Source organism: Pseudophryne corroboree, chromosome 4, assembly GCF_028390025.1.
Source record: "Pseudophryne corroboree isolate aPseCor3 chromosome 4, aPseCor3.hap2, whole genome shotgun sequence".
Classification (NCBI taxonomy): domain Eukaryota; kingdom Metazoa; phylum Chordata; class Amphibia; order Anura; family Myobatrachidae; genus Pseudophryne; species Pseudophryne corroboree.
Window position 1 is genome coordinate 838,298,033 of NC_086447.1, and position 21,368 is coordinate 838,319,400.

Sequence of the window (21,368 nt, forward strand, 5' to 3'; positions counted from 1 at the left end):
GGTATATTTACTAAAGTGCGTGTTTATAGAAGTGGAGATGTTGCCAATAGCAACCAATCAGATTCTACATATCATTTATCTAGCACCTTCTAGAATATAACAGCTAGAATCTAATTGGTTGCTATGGCCAACATCTGCACTTCTATAAACCCACACTTTAGTAAATATACCCCATGGGGTTCACTTACATCCCACAAAATTGCTGCCTCTTTGATGTTGCTGATCTTTTTGGAATTACCTACTGTAGCTGCTTTCACACCTATATTGGTTCAACTCACAGTATGACTGCCTGTATTGCGGTGATAGACCGCTTTTAACATGATTGATTTGAGACAGAACATTGTCAGATATGTGTCAAAATTACTAAATCATGCACGGTAACTGATAAATACTGTAATTTGTTCTGATAATAAAGAGAGTCTTTGTATTTTAAACCTAATACATATTGATCTAAGCTATCATTTATTTATTGTTTTACTTTGACAGGTCGTGGACAGAAATTTACCTTTGCAATTTCTTCTTGATATGCTACCAAGTTAAGGTATGAGATGTTAACCAGGTCGGGTCCATAGACAATAGTAAACATTCGATACTCCAACCGTCCGCCAAAACTCCCAACTTCCAACTGCTCCCGCAGCTTTGGGTCCTGCAAAGAAAAAGAATAATATTAAGCATTGGATCTCTATTTAACTTTAATATAAGTAACATGCAGTACAGTAGGCTGTGCCAAACAGTGGGAGAAATTCCAATGGTTTTGTTTTCCACGGGGAAACTATTTGTTTGTCCTTTGCTGTCTATTCACAGAATATGCAAACGATCTTTCAGACAAAACAGATTAAATATTATAAGGAACTCAGTAAATCAATTTCTGGGACAAACAAACTATTTTGGAAGGGTATTAGAAATGTAAAAAAAATAAAAAAAAATAAAATAAAAATTAACAACCAGATGAACAAAGGCAGGATTTTTATGCCCATTATTTCCGAGCATTATTGCCAAAATAATATATTTTTTACATACAGTACAGTAGATTTACAGCATACATATACCTGTATATGAATACTGACTTAACATAGTCTATAAACTACAGATAGTTAAATATACAGTGTGAATGAAAAGGGTCCACTTTGACCGATTTGATGGTTATAATTAGTTTTGCAGCTTTTTTAACCAGATTCTCATCTTTCTTGGTATTACTCTCCAACGTAGGAGGGTTACAGCGATGTGTAATCCTCCCAAACTTTCCAGTGGCGCAATTCTGCTTATTATATAACTCTTTCACAACCAAGGGACTACATGTAATAGTTTTATATCAGTATTTTGTATTAGTTTGACAATATTTATTTATACACAAGCAATTAAATACCAAGGGAGCTTACAATCTAATGAGGAATGGGCAGAGGTGACTGAGACAAGAGGAGAGATTGTGGCTCAGAGTGTGGTTGGGACAGTTGTGTGAGGAGGCGTCAGTGTGAGTAATGAAGTGTGAGTAGAGTAAACTGGAATAAAGAGAGAGGCTTTCATAGGGCAGTGGTAGAACGAAGAGGGAGGCAGAGTATTTTGATACAAGGATTCAAATTTATAATGTATGTTGTAATTGCACATGAATGTGAAGACATGGGGATCCAATGTAGAGATATGCTGAATGGTGCGGCAGATGTGACACGAGACAGGAATCTACTCTAGCCACAACATTCAGGATGGATGGAAACTGGGGAAAATTGTTTTTTTTTGTCACTTGGAGGGTATTATATGTATACAGCAACTTAATCGCACAGTTCAGTGCCTTGCCCTAAACTGCAATAGAGACATGAAAATTCAACCACTTGCTCAGGCTACGGCTCATCAACCACTTGCTCAAGTTACAGCTCATCTACCACTTGCTCATGCTACAGCTCATTAACCACTTGCTCATGCTACAGCTCATCAACCACTTGCTCAAGCTACAGCTCATCAACCACTTGCTCAAGTTACAGCTCATCTACCACTTGCTCACGTTACAGCTCATCAACCACTTGCTCACGTTACAGCTCATCAACCACTTGCTCATACTATGACTCATCAACCACTTTCTCCTAGAGAAACTAATGTTGCAAACACACTTAAAAGCACATACACTTACCGATCGCCTGCTCAGTATGTCTAGGCATGCAGTACATCACAAGTGGGCGGGCATTTACATTTGCCCATCCAGTTATGATGTCACTCTCAGCAGCTCCTGCGACCACCTAACCATTTGGTGGGTAGCCTGCTTACACATGCAAGATATGTGCAGCAGGGCCAATCAAGCAATGTCGTTCATATCTGTGAACGACATCGCCTAGTAGTTTTAGTTCACTGCAAATGTTCTACCAGATGCAATATTATTAAATTAGCTATGATGAGTCCTAATTGCAGTTCAAGTGCAAACTGAAGTTCCTAGGCAGGCTAGAACATCAGAAACATGGTCATAGTGAGCTTATCAAGGCATTCCAAAGACGATCAAACCGGGTGAAAAATCTTCACTTGGAATCTTTATTTAATAGGTTGATTGAAAGCAAGTAATCATTTTCATACGATCACCTTAATATGACAGACTAACGTTCCTGAGAGTGTGGATTGGGATATGATACTCAAGAGCCTATTGGCCAAGGCGGCCCAGAATTATCAAGCACTAAACACCAAAGGTAGTTGGAGCATGTGCCTGGTAGCTTCAGATGGGGTAAGCATGCATTTACCTAAGGGGAGACCTATCGGAGTGCAAAATGCCCTCCAGGTCCCATACTGTGCGTGTGCATGAGTTCTCAGGAACACTGGCGTGACAAAACCTGACAGTGTAGACTTTCCCCGCTGTGTTCAGCTGGGTTTTGCCCTCCTTAGAGTGTAGTGTCCCACTCCTAGTAACCCAGTTCTTTTCAGCCACAAAAATTGTGCTTGTTATTAAAAATATAATGTATTTATATACAGTAGCAGCGCCATATCATGCAGCTCTGCACAGAGAATACAAAAACATTTTCTTTTTGCAGTACTACTACTTGGGATTGTAATATCCCTCTTAGTAGCAACTACAATCATAATCTGTTTAGCCCTATTATACTGTATATTTATGTGTGTTTTTGCAGAATGACGCATTTGGAAGTTGCAAGTATCAACTTGAATAAAAGCAAACAAAACCACAAACACATTGTTTCTGCCTATAAACAGTTCTGGTATATATGTGTGTGTGTGTGTGTGTGTGTGTGTGTGTATATATACACACACACACACACATGTTTTTTCTAAGACTCTGCATTGTGATAAACAAGTAGACAATACTGTACAGTAACACTCAATCTTTCTTCGTATTATTACACTGTTTTCTCTCCAAATGTACAAGTGCAAAGAGCTGTTTAGGGTAAATGTAATAGTGTCAACTTATGTGTCATCCGCTGAATGAAATAAAACATACAGGATTACTGAAGCCAACAAATGACATCACAAGGTGGCGCTACCGCAGGGCAGAAACAGCGCAGATATACAATTAACAAGGAGCATGCATTGATTAATATGGCATATTTTAGAATAACTGCATTATAAACCATCGGAATTATTTTCCCAGAGACCTGCAGATGTTCTGGAGGCTCTGGCACAAACCCAACTGTAGCGCTGCGGGTGCTGACAGAGAGGAGGGGCCAGCACAAACCCTGCACACGGGCCCTGTCCTTTCTTTATCCACCCTGCACACGGGCCCTGTCCTTTCTTTATCCACCCTGCACACGGGCCCTGTCCTTTCTTTATCCACCCTGCACACGGGCCCTGTCCTTTCTTTATCCACCCTGCACACGGGCCCTGTCCTTTCTTTATCCACCCTGCACACGGGCCCTGTCCTTTCTTTATCCACCCTGCACACGGGCCCTGTCCTTTCTTTATCCACCCTGCACACGGGCCCTGTCCTTTCTTTATCCACCCTGCTGTGAACATACTGGTACTGTAGGTTAATTGGCGGCTGACAAAATGAACCCTAGTGCGTATGTGTGTATGTGGAAGGATGTGAATGGCTGTAATAGTCTCTGTAAAACGCTGTGTAATATGTTTGCATTGGGATCCAGTCAGGATCCCGCCAGTCGTAAAAATGTGGCTGGAATCCTGACACTGCTTTGAATACAGACACCGGGAACCCATCATGGATCGCAATGCTGGCGCAGTGATCCCAAACTTAGACATGCCGGGACTGCTACTGTGGGGTAGGCAGTGGTGTGTGTGTGTGTGTGTGGGGGGATTAGGTTTAGGTTTTGGGGGGAGGATTAGGGTTAGGCTGCGGGAGTGGAGGGGTTAGGGTTAGGCTACAGGGAAGGAGAGAAAGGGTTAGGCTGCGGGGAGGCAGAGCTAGGTGTAGGCTGCGGGGGTGGAGGTGTTAGGGTTAGGCTACAGGGAGGGAGAGATAGGGTTAGACTGCGGGGAGGGAAGGCTAGGTGTAGGCTGCAGGGGTGGAGGTGTTAGGGTTAGGCTACAGGGAGGGAGAGATAGGGTTAGACTGCGGGGAGGGAGGGCTAGGTGTAGGCTGCAGGGGTGGAGGTGTTAGGGTTAGGCTACAGGGAGGGAGAGATAGGGTTAGGCTGCGGGGAGGGAGGGTTAGGTGTAGGCTGCGGGTGGGCGGGTTAGGGTTAGGCTACAGGGAGGAAGAGATAGGGTTAGGCTGCGGGGAGGGAGGGCTAGGTGTAGGCTGCGGGGGTGGAGGTGTTAGGGTTAGGCTACAGGGAGGGAGAGATAGGGTTAGGCTGCGGGGAGGGAGGGCTAGGTGTAGGCTGCGGGTGCGGGGTTTAGGGTTAAACTACAAGGAGGGAGGGCTAGGTATAGGCTGCGGGTGGGGGGTTAGGGTTAGGCTGCTGGAGTGGAGGGGTTAGGGTTAGGCTACAGGGAAGGAGAGAAAGGGCTAGGCTGCGGGGAGGCAGAGCTAGGTGTAGGCTGCAGGAGTGGAGGTGTTAGGGTTAGGCGAAAGGGAGGGAGAGATAGGGTTAGGCTGCGGGGAGGGAGGGCTAGGTGTAGGCTGCGGGGGTGGAGGTGTTAGGGTTAGGCTACAGGGAGGGAGAGATAGGGTTAGGCTGCGGGGAGGGAGGGCTAGGTGTAGGCTGCGGGTGGGGGGTTAGGGTTAGGCTGCTGGAGTGGAGGGGTTAGGGTAAGGCTACAGGGAAGGAGAGAAAGGGCTAGGCTGCGGGGAGGCAGAGCTAGGTGTAGGCTGCAGGAGTGGAGGTGTTAGGGTTAGGCTAAAGGGAGGGAGAGATAGGGTTAGGCTGCGGGGAGGGAGGGTTAGGTGTAGGCTGCAGGGGTGGAGGTGTTAGGGTTAGGCTACAGGGAGGGAGAGATAGGGTTAGGCTGCGGGGAGGGAGGGTTAGGTGTAGGCTGCGGGTGGGCGGGTTAGGGTTAGGCTACAGGGAGGAAGAGATAAGGTTAGGCTGCGGGGAGGGAGGGCTAGGTGTAGGCTGCGGGGGTGGAGGTGTTAGGGTTAGGCTACAGGGAGGGACAGATAGGGTTAGGCTGCGGGGAGGGAGGGCTAGGTGTAGGCTGCGGGTGGGGGGGTTAGGGTTAAACTACAAGGTGGGAGGGCTAGCTGTAGGCTGCGGGTGGGGGGTTAGGGTTAGGCTACAGGGAGGAAGAGATAGGGTTAGGCTGCAGGGAGAGAGGGCTAGGTGTAGGCTGCGGGTGGGCGGGATAGGGTTAGGCTACAGGGAGGAAGAGATAGGGTTAGGCTGCAGGGAGGGAGGGCTAGGTGTAGGCTGCGGATGGGTTAGGCTACAGAGAGGAAGAGATAGGGTTAGGCTGCGGGGAGGGAGGGCTAGGTGTAGGCTGCGGGGGTGGAGGTGTTAGGTGTAGGCTACAGGGAGGAAGAGATAGGGTTAGGCTACAGGGAGGGAGAGATAGGTGTAGGCTGCAGGGAGGGAGGGCTAGGTGTAGGTTGCGGGTGGGGTGGGGGTTAGGGTGAGGCACCATTGCGGGGGTTGGGGGGGGGGGTCAGGCTGCGGGTAAGGAAAGTTAGGATACGGGGTAGCACTGCCTAGTAGGTGTCAGGATCCTGAGAGTCGGGATGCCGCTGTCGATATTCTGACTCCCGGCATCCCATGCGCCGGGATCCCGATACCATCCCATTTGCATTATATAAACAACTGTTAATAAATAAAGCATTAAAAATCAAAACAATGTTTCTGGAAACGCTATTGAAGCAGCAATTTCCAAATACAGCATCATTTTCATCAGTACGGGTATTTCCACTGCTTTCACTTATGGATAGACTACAGACAAGGCAAATGGTACTGTACTGTACATTGATAGCTGAGTGTACAATTCTAGCAGCGACAGTGTCACCAGATGGAATTCAATGAGAACTAAGCAAGGTAACAACACGTTTGTGAAATGTGATCTATTTTTAGCATTATTTCAGTTATCAGAGATTTCTGGCCTTTGGCTATATAACCCAATCATGACACCAGAACACACAGAATCTATCAACATGAACAGTTCTAATTTATCACAGAGCAGAATAATGTGCTGCATTGTGACGGATGATGGCAGACCAATCTTATGTGAGGAGGACACGGTTCACTGGTCCAAAATAGGTTCTCAATTCTATAATACATTTAGATAATATCACCAAAATACAAGTAAGCGCACAATAACGTACAAAGCTCACAAATAACAAATGATATAGACTGGGTTACTGAACAGACTTTTTCCTACTGTGTGGAATGTTACATGTTAGAAAACTAGTATCATTTCCAGAGTTTATGTAGGATATATACAAGTTCTAAACGGAATGTATTTCATTTATAGATGATTGCATATGATTTATAGCACTTTGAGGTCTATTTATCATTGGTGGCAATAGGGCTCTGTATACTATTGCTTCTTATCACGGCAATCATAAATGTTTTCGGTGTTAATTTATCAAAGAAATCCCAAGCCGGGACAGCGTCTCGCTGCGTCCTCAAGAAGCAACAGCAGGCAACATGGTGACCATGGGGGTAATTCCAAGTTGATCGCAGCAGGAAATTTTTTAGCAGTTGGGCAAAACCATGTGCACTGCAGGGGAGGCAGATATAACATGTGCAGAGAGAGTTAGATTTGGGTGGGTTATTTTGTTTCTGTGCAGGGTAAATACTGGCTGCTTTATTTTTACACTGCAATTTAGATTGCAGATTGAACACACCCCACCCAAATCTAACTCTCTCTGCACATGTTATATCTGCCTCCCCTGCAGTGCACATGGTTTTGCCCAACTGCTAACAAAAATCCTGCTGCGATCAACTCAGAATTACCCCCAATGTCCACATTCTCGTTAAAGGTTTATTATAGTGTCAACCTAATGAATGGCAGCCTTGTGGACATAAACATAATAAAGGGCCTAATTCAGACCTGATCGTTGGGATGCAGATTTGCAGAGGTCTGCGATCAGATTGTCGCCGTCCAGGGAGAGTGATAACCCACCCAGTGTAAGTGTGCGCATGCAGGCGTATGCCGTGCGAAAATTCCGCCAGACAGCGGACAGCTGCAAATCCGTTCGCAAATCACTCACCATCAAATGATTTTTCCAGTCTGTGCAGTGTGTGCGTAGCCCAGGACTTACTCCTACAGTGCGATACAAACAGGCTGATCGGGGCCGGAGCTGACGTCACACACACGCCCTGAAAACGCTTGGGAATGCCTGCGTTCTCCCTGACACTCACTGAAAACAGCCCGTTACCACCCACATATGCCAGCTTCCTGTCTATCACCTTGCGATTGAAATTTTCGCACCATCCTGTCGTTGTTTGGCGACACGCATGCACATTGCGGCGCATACGCATGCACAGTCATTTGTGAATGGGCCGCTGTGCGATTTCGCACAACAACGATCAGCTCTGAATTAGGCCCAATATACCAAACTCCACTGAATATAATCATCTATGGTGCAGTATATCTAGTTAGTACTAGTAGAGATGTGCACCGGACATTTTTCGGGTTTTGTGTTTTGGTTTTGGATTCAGTTCCGCGGCCGTGTTTTGGATTCGGACGCGTTTTGGCAAAACCTCCCTGAAATTTTTTTGTCGGATTCGGGTGTGTTTTGGATTCGGGTGTTTTTTTATCAAAAAACCCTCAAAAACAGCTTAAATCATATAATTTGGGGGTAATTTTGATCCCATAGTATTATTAACCTCAATAACCATAATTTCCACTCATTTCCAGTCTATTCTGAACACCTCACACCTCACAATATTATTTTTAGTCCTAAAATTTGCACCGAGGTCGCTAGATGACTAAGCTAAGCGACCCAAGTGGCCGACACAAACACCTGGCCCATCTAGGAGTGGCACTGTAGTGTCAGACAGGATGGCACTTAAAAAAATTGGCCCCAAACATCACATGATGCAAAGATAAATTAAAGAAAAAAGAGGTGCAAGATGGAATTGTCCTTGGGCCCTCCCACCCACCCTTATGTTGTATAAACAGGACATGCACACTTTAACAAACCCATCATTTCAGTGACAGGGTCTGCCATACGACTGGTAACTTAGGTAAAATAAAGCCAGTTTGTGCAAGGGCCTCCAAATTGCCTCTTTTTCCTGCCACTATACATACGGACTGTCTGACGTGCCTACTTGGATGCGGTCACTCATATAATCCTCCACCATTCTTTCAATGGTGACAAAATCATATGCAGTGACAGTAGACGACTTGTCAGTAATCGTTGGCAGGTCCTTCAGTCCGGACCAGATGTCAGCACTCGCTCCAGACTGCCCTGCATCACCGCCAGTGGGTGGGCTCGGAATTCTTAGCCTTTTCCTCGCAGCCCCAGTTGCAGGAGATTGTGAAGGAGGAGCTGTTGACGGGTCACGTTCCGCTTGACTTGACAATTTTCTCACCAGCAGGTCTTTGAACATCTGAAGACTTGTGTCTGCCGGAAAGAGAGATACAATGTAGGTTTTAAACCTAGGATCGAACACGGTGGCCAAAATGTAGTGCTGTGATTTCAACAGATTGACCACCCATGAATCCTGGTTAAGCGAATTAAGGGCTCCATCCACAAGTCCCACATGCCTAGTGGAATCGCTCCGTTTTAGCTCCTCCTTCAATGTCTCCAGCTTCTTCTGCAAAAGCCTGATGAGGGGAATGACCTCACTCAGGCTGGCAGTGTCTGAACTGATTTCACGTGTGGCAAGTTCAAAGGGTTGCAGAACCTTGCACAACGTTGAAATCATTCTCCACTGCGCTTGAGTCAGGTGCATTCCCCCTCCTTTGCCTATATCGTAGGCAGATGTATAGGCTTGAATGGCCTTTTGCTGCTCCTCCATCCTCTAAAGCATATAGAGGGTTGAATTCCACCTCGTTACCACCTCTTGCTTCAGCTGATGGCAGGGCAGGTTCAGAAGTGTTTGCTGGTGCTCCAGTCTTCGGCACGCGGTGGCTGAATGCCGAAAGTGGCCAGCAATTCTTCGGGCCACTGACAGCATCTCTTGCACGCCCCTGTAATTTTAAAAAAAAATCTGCACCACCAAATTCAATGTATGGGCAAAACATGGGACGTGCTGGAATTTGCCCACATGTAATGCACGCACAATATTGGTGGCGTTGTCCGATGTCACAAATCCCCAGGAGAGTCCAATTGGGGTAAGCCATTCTGCGATGATGTTCCTCAGTTTCCGTAAGAGGTTGTCAGCTGTGTGCCTCTTATGAAAAGCGGTGATACAAAGCGTAGCCTGCCTAGGAACGATTTGGCGTTTGCGAGATGCTGCTACTGGTGCCGCCGCTGCTGTTCTTGCTGCGGGAGGCAATACATCTACCCAGTGGGCTGTCACAGTCATATAGTCCTGAGTCTGCCCTGCTCCACTTGTCCACATGTCCGTGGCTAAGTGGATATTGGGTACAACTGCATTTTTTAGGACACTGGTGACTCTTTTTCTGACATCTGTGTACATTCTCGGTATCACCTGCCTAGAGAAATGGAACCTAGATGGTATTTGGTACCGGGGACACAGTACCTCAATCAAGTCTGTAGTTGCCTGTGAATTAACGGTGGATAACGGAAACACGTTTCTCACCGCCCAGGCTGCCAAGGCCTGAGTTATCCGCTTTGCAGCAGGATGACTGCTGTGATATTTCATCTTCCTCGCAAAGGACTGTTGGACAGTCAATTGCTTACTGGAAGTGGTACAAGTGGTCTTCCGACTTCCCCTCTGGGATGACGATCGACCCCCAGCAGCAACAACAGCAGCGCCAGCAGCAGTAGGCGTTACACTCAAGGATGCATCGGAGGAATCCCAGGCAGGAGAGGACTCGTCAAACTTGACAGTGACATGGCCTGCAGGACTATTGGTTTTCCTGTCTAATGAGGAAATTGACACTGAGGGAGTTGGTGGTGTGGTTTGCAGGAGCTTGGTTACAAGAGGAAGGGATTTAGTTGTCAGTGGACTGCTTCCGCTGTCACCCAAAGTTTTTGAACTTGTCAATGACTTCTGATGAATGCGCTCCAGGTGACATATAAGGGAGGATGTTCCTAGGTGGTTAACGTCCTTACCCCTACTTATTACAGCTTGACAAAGGCAACACACAGCTTGACACCTGTTGTCCGCATTTTGTTAAAATAATTACACACCGAAGAGGTGATTTTTTTTGTAATTTGACCAGGCATGTCAATGGCCATATTCCTCCCACGGACAACAGGTATTTCCCCGGGTGCCTGACTTAAACAAACCACCTCACCATCAGAATCCTCCTTGTCAATTTCCTCCTCAGTGCCAGCAACGGGTGGTATTCATGTGACCGCCGGTCAGCTGACCGACAGTCACGTGACCTCCTACACAATCCCGACGGCTCACTATCCTTATGGTCGGCATGCCGACCAACAGGGACTATTTCCACTCGTGGGTGTCCACGACACCCATAGAGTGGGAATAGAACCCGTGGCGACCGCAGGCCGCTACCGACCCCGCAAGGGGCTTGCTGCACTCGCCTCTCCCCACCGGGATCCGGCGTCGGTATGCTGCCGGGATCCCGGCGTCGGTAAGCTGACCGCCGGTCAGCCGTACTACACCCCCAGCAACACCCATATCCTCATCCTGGTGTACTTCAACAGTGACATCTTCAATTGACTATCAGGAACTGGACTGTGGGTGCTGCTTCCAGCACTTGCAGGGGGCGTGCAAATGGTGGAAGGCGCCACCTCTTCCCGTCCAGTGTTGGGAAGGTCAGGCATCGCAACCGACACAATTGGACTCTCCTTGGGGATTTGTGATTTAGAAGAACGCACAGTTCTTTGCTGTGCTTTTGCCAGCTTAAGTCTTTTCATTTTTCTAGCGGGAGGATGAGTGCTTCCATCCTCATGTGAAGAAGAACCACTAGCAGTGAACATAGGCCAGGGCCTCAGCCGTTCCTTGCCACTCCGTGTCGTAAATGGCATATTGGCAAGTTTACGCTTCTCCTCAGACGCTTTTAATTTAGCTTTTTGGGTCATTTTACTGAACTTTTGTCTTTTGGATTTTACATGCTCTCTACTATGACATTGGGCATCGGCCTTGGCAGACGACGTTGATGGCATTTCATCATCTCGGCCATGACTAGTGGCAGCAGCTTCAGCACGAGGTGGAAGTGGATCTTGATCTTTCCCTATTTTACCCTTCACATTTTTTGTTCTCCATTTTTTAATGTGTGGAATTATATGCCAGTAATATATCAATAGCAATGGCCTACTGTACTGTACTATATATACGTATACTGTTGGTCACTAAAATGCTGCACTGTAATACTATATATACTGCTCACAAAAATGCCGCACAGATATGGAATGGATACGTGCAGTGACACAGAGCTGCAAGATACAGCAATGGCCTACTGTACTGTACTACTATAATTATTATATACTGGTGGTCCCCAGTCCCCACAATGCAGCACACTGAGCACAGATATTTGCAGCAGGGCCGGCTCTAGGCATGTTCGAATAGAGCGGCCGCGCAGGGCGCCACCCTTAATGGGCGCCGCGCGCTGGCGCCGCCATATTCGATGCTGGAGCCGGCCCTGTGTGTGCAGCATTGGCCCGTCCCGCCCGTGTGTGCGCTATGCGCGCTGCGCGGCGCCGGTGTCTAACGTCAGACGCCGGCGCCGCGCAACGCGCATAGCGCACACAAGTGGCCGCCCGCCCGCACCCGGACCCAGGCTCACTCTCACTCGCCCGGCCGCCCGGCCGCCCGCCCGCCAGCACTCCCGCCCGCCAGCACTCCCGCACTCGGACAGGCGGACAGCAGTACTCCTCCCCAGCGCCGCAGGTATTTTGGGGGGGGGGATCCGCACTGTGGGGGCATTTATCTGGCACTGTGGGGGCATTTCTGGCACACTGGGGGCATTTTTGGCTCTGTGGGGGGCATTTCTGGCACTGTGGGGGCATTTCTGGCACACTGGGGGCATTTCTGGCTCTGTGGGGGCATTTCTGGCTCTGTGGGGGCATATCTGGCACTGTGGGGGCATATATTGCACTGTGGGGGCATATATTGCACTGTGGGGGCATATCTTGCACTGTGGGGGCATTTATCTGGCACTGTGGGGGCATTTATCTGGCACTGTGGGGGCATTTATCTGGCACTGTGGGGGCATTTATCTGGCTCTGTGGGGGCATTTATCTGGCTCTGTGGGGGCATTTCTGGCTCTGTGGGGGCATTTCTGGCTCTGTGGGGGGCATATCTGGCTCTGTGGGGGGCATATCTGGCTCTGTGGGGGGCATATCTGGCTCTGTGGGGGGCATTTCTGGCACTGTGGGGGGCATTTCTGGCACTGTGGGGGGCATATCTGGCACTGTGGGGACATATCTGGCACTGTGGGGACATATCTGGCACTGTGGGGGCATTTATGTATCAGGCACTGTGGGGGCATTTATGTATCAGGCACTGTGGGGGCATTTATGTATCTGGCACTGTGGGGGCATTTATGTATCAGGCACCGTGGGGGCATTTATGTATCAGGCACCGTGGGGGCATTTATGTATCAGGCACCGTGGGGGCATTTATGTATCTGGCACCGTGGGGGCATTTATGTATCTGGCACTGTGGGGGCATTTATGTATCTGGCACTGTGGAGGCATTTCTTGTACTGTGGGGGCATATCTTGCACTGTGAGGGCATTAATGTATCTGTCACTGTGGGGGCATATCTGCGCTGTGGGGGCATTTATCCATCTGGAACTGTGTGGCCATTTATGTAGCTGGCACTGCTGGGGGGCATGTCACGTGTAGCTGGCACTGCTGGGGGGCATGTCATGTGTAGCTGGCACTGCTGGGGGGCATATCATGTAGTGTTCCCGCTAGGCGTCTGTGGCTGGGCAGTGTGTCTCAGTGCTCTACCTGGCGCAATGTGTCTAACGTGCTCTTATAGGAGGTTCTACCTGGTGCAATGTGTATTAGCTGCACTACTGTGTGGTGTAATGTGAATTGCCACTATAATGTGGCTACGCACCTTCCCCACGAAGTAACTCCCCTAAATTTTTGCTGCGCGCCTTCGGCGCGCACTGTCCATGCTTTAGCGTGTGGATATGGGAGCAACAAGCATTACAATATGTACATCATTTTGCCCACCTAAATTAAAAATGTGCCCTCCTTGTGATCAGCAACCTGCCCTAAAAAGTGAACACTATCATGTGTAGCTGGCACTGCTGGGAGTCATGTCACGTGTAGCTGGCACTGCTGGAGGGCATGTCATGTGTAGCTGGCACTGCTGGGGGGCGAGACCACGCCCACTTTTCCAGGAGGCCACGCCCACTTTTCCAGGAGCGCGCGCATGGGGGGGGGGGGGGGGGGGGGGGACTTTTACATTTTCTCGCTCAGGGTGCTAGTAGGCCTGGAGCCGGCCCTGATTTGCAGCACACTGAGCACAGATATGGAGCGTTTTCAGGCAGAGAACGTAGATATTTTCAGCACACTGAGCACAGATATTTGCAGCACACTGAGCACAGATTACGGAGCTTTTCAGGGAGAGAAGGCAGCCACATCCTCTCCGTTCAATCTCCAAAGCATGAGTGAAAATGGCGGCGACGCGCGGCTCCTTATATAGAATACGAATCTCGTGAGAATCCGACAGTGGGATGATGACGTTCGGGCGCGTTCTGGTTAACCGAGCAAGGCGGGAGGATCCGAGGCTGCCTCGGACCCGTGTAAAATAGGTGAAGTTCGGGGGGGTTCGGATCCCGAGGAACCGAACCCACTCATCTCTAGTTAGTAGAAATTAAAATAAGTTGAATTTATGAAACTTGACATAGTGGTGAGTTGGTGTCACACATCCCTGACTTCCACGAGCAAAAGACAAGACACCAATGATCACACAACGTCATTACGGTCCTGGTTTGGGATGAAAACCAATTCCACTAACTGAACCAAATCTAACTCCACCGCTGGTAATAACAATGATTGGAAGGAAATGAAGCTGTGCACTGCGGTTCTGCCTGTAACATTCCACTACGGTTGCTGTGATTTACACACGGAAAATAGGATATTTCATGTAACAATGCAATGTATAATGGCAGGGAAAATAATCCTGTATTGGAAACATATGCTCGGGATTGTCTCCAGATGCAAACAGTCAGTGTTTTTCCGCAGGTCGTCAATGTTACAAGGCAGACAAGTAAATACGTTACTACTTCATGCAATATCTGTGCTTTCCATCCATGAGACATTGAGAAGCCGGAGCTTAAAGGGGAACTCCGCACAAGAGACATTTTCCCCTCTTCCCATTCAGTAGAATCATAGCTGTCCAACAGATTATGGCTGACAGTCTTAGACAGCTCAGTTCTCCAGGCTGTCAGCCCTAGAGGAGAGGCCTTTACATATCTTTTTATTTAAAGATATCAAAGCGATACACATTGAGCGATCCGCCGCCGAGCTGCCCGACGGCGGATACGGCCGACGGGCGACCCGGCGGCTGGGCGGCAGTGACGGGGGGAGTGAAGTTTCTTCATTCACCCCGTCACCCGACTCCATATAAGTGCAGGCAAATATGGACGAGATCATCCATATTGGCCTGCTTGCACAGGCGACGGGGCACCAGCGTTGAACGAGCGCGGGGCCGCGCATCGTTCATCGCTGGTGCCTCCACACTCAAAGATATGAACGAGATCATTCATATCTATGAGTATTATCGCCCAGTGTGTAGGGCCTATTAGATAGAGATTAGACAGAGATATAAAGGATCAGTATGATTTGCCGATGGACGGGATGCCGGCTGTCAGTATACCGACAGTGGCATGCCGGTCATCAGAATCTTGACAGCCCCCCCCCCCATTAAGGCCCCTAACCCTCAACTTTTCCCTATATTAACCCAAAAAGACCCTTGGGGTGCCTGACCCTAACTCTCCCCGGTGGTGCCTAACCCTAACCCTCCCCACTTGATGCCTAACCCTAACCTCCCCCTCTAAGTGCCTAAACTTAACACTCCCTCCCCGGTCCCAAAACCTAACCTTCCCGTCCCTGCTCCCTACTGCTAGCCCTCCTTCTCCTGCCTAAACCTAACCTCCCCCCCACCCCACCTCGTGGCAGGACACCTGCATTTCCCGCTGTGAGGACAATCGGGATGCTGGTTGTCGATAATGTGACGCCGGCATCCCGAGCAGCGTCAGTATGTAGACACTGGCAATACGACCTCCTTTGGGACCCCGGCGTCGGTATATTGACCGCCAGGATCACATCCCATATAAAGTACCAACCAATCGGCTCCTGACATTTTTCTAGCACAGTCTGTAAAACGACAGTTGGAAACTGATTGTGTATATATATATCTATATACAGATATATATACTACAGTATATATACTCTGTGTGTGTGTGTGTGTGTGTGTGTGTGTGTGTGTGTGTGTGTATATATATATATATATATATAATTTATTAATTAATTTTTTTGCAACCGTACACGTTTTTATATTTATATGATTTACTGCGTGCATTTGTGTAACTGATGACCTTAGAAGACACAACATGAAAGTATTGCAAAGTCTGTCTATGCCTATGGCAAACATTGTTACCTTTCTGGAAATTGCATTGTAAATCTTCAGTGTGAAAGAGTAGCTTAATGGAATTACCTGTGTGTCTTCTGTGAATTCTGTTTTCTGCAACACTAATATAAAAGACTGGCTGAAATATTCTACCTGTCTCATATCATTACACAACATAAGACCATGGGCTTAGAATCAAAAGGATGTGAAACCATCTCTCCAAGAAATCAATATTTATGTATTTCTCTTTACTTTGATAACGGGAAGCTTCACTATGGCTGATTGGTTAGTTATCCACCTTCATAGATGAAGAAAGGGGGAAAAAGAGGGGGGGGGGAAGACAACACTAAAACTATACTGCTGACTGTCCCATGATAATAATAATTATCAGATATTTAGGGGGATATTCAATTGTTTGGAAAGTCAGTTGGGTGTCTGTTTTTTCCTATCTAATAGACAGGAAAAAACAGACACCCAACTGACATTTCAAACATTTGAATCTCCCCCCAAAGATTCTGCGGCCGTGATTCAATTACTGACAGCGTGCCGTTTAGCCAAAATATGTGCCAAAATCACCTGGAGTTCATTATGGAGATGAGTAGTTCAGCGGTGACTCTATGATGGTGTTGACAAAAGCTGCGCCACTAACCTTCCTAAGCTGTTGTACCCTTATTACCTGCCCTCTACACAGTTGGGATCCGGATGATACGTCAACAGTCAATACGTCGACAGTCAATAGGTCCATGCTACATGGTCGATATGCATTCATTCAACAGGTACAAAAGGTTGACTTGGTCAAAAGATCAACATGTAAAAGCTAGACAGTGCTTAGGGCTGACAGTGCAAAAGGTCGACAGGTTCAAATGGTCGACACATGCTTTTTAAAAAAACGTTTTCATCATTTACCATCCACGTGGACTACGATTGGGAATAGTAACCTGCCCGAAAATGGTAAATTGCACCAAAAACACACCCCAAAAACTTGTGTTGAACATTTCTATGTTGACCTTTTGACTGTGATGACCTTTTGTACGTCAACAATTTTACACCGCTCCCCCCCCCCCCCCCTTCCCCATTAAGAGGGCACATACATGCACCCAGAAATGGTGATTTTACACAATAATCAGCGTCTGGTCTAGCAGACACACCTGGCTGATCAGAGAAAGCCAGATCTGGGCTCAGCCATCACTGCCAGCTGTGCTGGAGTAGGGGAACTAGAGGAAAGCACAGATAATGCTATGGCATTCTTATCACAGGGCACCCTCTGGAATTTGTTTTTCAACTTTTTTTGTCTAAAAACCCCTTTTCACATTAATTTAGTAAAAACAATATTGATACAAGTAAATATGCCCCATAGTCTCAGAACTATTCCAGCCATGCTGTATTTGTCGATATTCACAGATATCTGTAAATTCTGATAGACTTTCAAAGATGACTAATTTAACTCCAAATTTGTTACCAGAGTAGTTTTAGGGTGCTGGCATGCACGGTGCAAATGTATAACTGTTACTCACCCCTCCCAAAATTCTTACATTCAATTTCATAGTTTTTCAGTCTTTTAATAGACACTTCATACCTTTTGTAAAGCACAACATGTCCCAAATATCATATTTATTCAAATATTTATTTAATAACTTTAAATAAATGTAACATCAGAAAAATAGAGAAAACAACAACAACAACAACAATAACAATAATAATAATAATAATAATAATAATAATAATATCCTTTATTTATAAACAGCTAACTTATTATGTGCACTGTACACTGACAGGTAACAATATAAATTAATTGTTAAAATGATGATACAAAAGGTAAAGATGTAAATTCTAAATAAATAAAATGTTAAATAAAAAGAAATAAATAATAAACAGGTAAAATAAAAGTGTAATACATATCTCATCAAACCCAGATTCACAATAACTGCCTGCTGTTTACCTACTTGTTTTACATATACATCATGCAATGTATCGCAGTGGCATAATGGTTAGCATTGCTGCTTCACAGCACTGGGGTTATGCGGTTTGACTGCAACCAGGCAGCTATGTTTGTGGAGTTTGTGTGTTTTCCCAACATGTAAGTGGCTTTCCTTTAGTCATTCCAGTGTAAAATAAACTAAAAGGTTAATTGGCTTCCGGCAAAAGGGTGTTAGTTCATTTCAACTCCAGTCTAAGCACAAATAGGGATTTCTGTGAATTATGTGAAGATATATGAAGTCCCGTTAAGAGAAAGATGATATATATACTGTTATTGTTATTCATCAAATCCCCAATTACAAGTATAAATACAGCACAAGACTTCTGCTGCACTGAACGCTGCAGGATTATATAAGGTGGTTTATTATATTATCCTGGCTTGATTTAGGTTTGTGAAAACAGCTAAGAGAAGAATTGTGAAAAAGTGTGATTTAATTTTTTATACTATATTATGGCCATCTGTTAAGATATTTACTATGGCAACAAAAAAAAGTTACAGTATATCAGTTTCATATACTAAACATACATGTAAACAACATAATAATGTATTTCCTGTACTTGTTTAACACATTTTCTTAAAATAACCATCTTCAGTACTGTATATAGAAACCTATAAAGGCCAGATGATATGCACAGATGATAAGACTCATAAGCACACGCAGGCATACCTCCCAACTGTTCCGAGTTTCATGGGACAGTCCCGTTTTTTGAGACTGTCCCGCTGTCCCACCCGCGGGTCGCAGTGTCCCGCGGTGGGGGCGGGGGGGGGGGGGGGGGGCAGTTGGGAGGCTCCTGCACTCAGAGCAGCGGTGAATACACTGGAGTCAGAGGGAGAGGGGGCATGCCAGCGGCTCACAGAGCGCTGGGCATGCCCCCTCAGTGACGAAAACGGAGTCCTCCCATGAAGCCACGCCCCCTTTTCATAGGCCATGCCCCCTTTTTGCTTCGCCGCGTGTGTGTCCCTCTTCCAAAGTCAACAAAGTTGGGAGGTATGCACGCAGGGGGGGGTTCTGGTTGCCCAGAAACCCCCCTTCTCTTGACAAGTGGCTCACATTATGACAACAATAGCAATGGTATATACAGTAATACGATTACTAGAGTTGCCGCCATATCATGCAGTATAAGGAACAGAGCAGAGGTTTTGCACATGGCCAGTGGGAGCAGCTTCTTCTACCAAGTTTGCTGTGTGTGTGGATCTGAGCCCTCAATAAGTACACTGAGCAGAGAGCAGCGACCAGGAAGAAGAGACAGGAGCATTAACATGAGGCGGGAGAATGTGTGCTTAGAAAGTGTAGTACTGGGTTAATTATGTTTGTGCATTTATTATGGTATGTTTTACCTTTTCCTGACCACTTTATTGATACAGCCTATACTAAAGACCATCTATAGTGTTAAATATTAATAGTGTATTCCATACAGTAGATAGTGTATAAAAAGAGTAAAAGACCAATATTTACATTAACACTCCAATGTTCGCAAAGTGGGAGATTGTGGACAGCCATTTGGAAACACCCCCCCTAGAAATCCTGCGTTTGCCACTGACACTTGCATTCAGCACGTAAAAGAAAAATAATGTACAGTTGGTTAATAGTAAACCATTGCTGATATATTCAGGAACTTACATTTCCAGAAACTAATCTTTAAAATCTGGTCCTGTGACTGGAAGTTAGGGGCAGTTGGCAGCTGTGTACAGCAAGGGTCTGATTCTCAGTCATATGTAATGCGGTCGCAATTCCAGGCGCCCACTGCAAACATAAGCGATTGTCGCCCGTATCCTGAGTCGAATGCATCTACGCGATGGTGCCACCCACATCCCTACAGCTGCGCTCCTGTCATCACTAGCAATGGTACTTACACCAATCCCCACAGTAGGTGCCGAAGAAGCAACTAAAAAGTTTTGCTTACATGCCCAGTTAATGCCCATTTAGCCAAGTGTGAGAAGTGAGATGCGTATGACTCAGAATCACCTTTGCTGCTCTAAGCTGCTCCTGCTGGCTGCGACGCATTTCACAGTTTGCAAAAAGAATCACCACATGTGGCTCTATTTGGACTTGCGTGGGACTCAGGATCAGGCTCGAAGGGCCAGATGTAATGATGGCCGAGATGGGATCCGGTCTGAAGATCGACAGTGTCTAGGTCGACAATGTTTAGGTCGACCACTATAGGTCGACAGTCACTAGGTCGACATGGATGGAAGGTCGACAGGGTTTATAGGTCGACATGTGCTAGGTCGACAGGTCTAAAGGTCGACATGAGTTTTTCACATTTTTTTTCTTTTTTTAATTTTTTCATACTTAACGATCCACGTGGACTACGATTGGAACGGTAAAGTGTGCCGAGCGAAGCGGTAGCGGAGCGAAGGCACCATGCCCGAAGCATGGCGAGCGAAGCGAGCCATGCGAGGGGACGCGGTGCACTAATTTGGGATCCCGGTCACTCTACGAAGAAAACGACACAAAAAAATAAATCCTCATGTCGACCTTTAGACCTGTTGACCTAGCACATGTCGACCTAGAAACCCTGTCGACCTTCCATCCATGTCGACCTAGTGACTGTCGACATATAGTGGTCGACCTAAACATTGTCGACCTAGACACTGTCGATTTGATGAACCACACCCGGCCGAGATCTGCGGGAGTGCGAAATGCCAGAAGAACTCGGATTTTTTTTTAAAGGGGCAATCACTTACAAGTCAAAACCATGCCCTATAAGTGTTTGGCCCTTTAAAAACATGTCCGAGTTTGGCCGGCATGCCGCATGGCCGCCGAAATTGGGCGTCATTACATACGGCCCTAAGTATGTAATGTTTAAGAGACACCCAGAGGTTCAGGACAAACAGAATTAATCAAGAACCCGTTCTGAAATCACTAGATATATTTGGAGTTCTGGGAAATTATGTAACATTTTCACATATAAAAAAAAAATCCAGGACTTTCTGGAGTCACTCCCTTGCCTCCCTCTTCCCACATCTGTATCCTCCTTCCCTTCCCAATTACTTGCAGCCCTGGTTGTAAAGTTACGACAAACTTCTGCCAGTTTTAGCAATAAATATCTTCCATTTATTTTCACGGCACCACTAAATGTCAACTGAAAAAGTTTCAACCCCATTATGTGTGAAATGTAAGCGGCGATCTCAGTTACTGCTCTTTCAATGTGAAATACAGAAGAAAAGAAGAAAATACAGAACAAAAGAAAGTACTATCTGCAGGCTTCAAAGGCACAAGATCAGCAGCGGTGCCTGTGCCAGCGCGCTCAGTAACAGGATGGCAGCCAGCAGCCGTCTCCGCTTCTCAGGATCCCGACTTTGAATTAAAAGTTCTACTCTGTCATCAGCTGAACACAATCAGCTATCAAAGGACATATAGTGAAGTTTCACACAGGACTAATTAATGACCTGCATTGTTTTTTTATTTATGAATGGGTGACCTAGAGGAAACATAA

General features: G+C 46.6%; 1 protein-coding gene across 3 annotated transcripts in view; it reads right to left on the minus strand.

Annotated features, from left to right (window-relative positions):
- Positions 1–21,368, minus strand: part of PLCB1 (phospholipase C beta 1) — a 1,298,702-nt gene that overhangs the window by 655,154 nt on the left and 622,180 nt on the right. For all 3 annotated transcript variants that reach the window (XM_063918579.1, XM_063918581.1, XM_063918580.1), the window contains one exon: positions 506–646. In XM_063918579.1, coding sequence (XP_063774649.1) covers positions 506–646 — 141 coding nt within the window. The remainder of the gene's footprint in view (positions 1–505; positions 647–21,368) is intronic.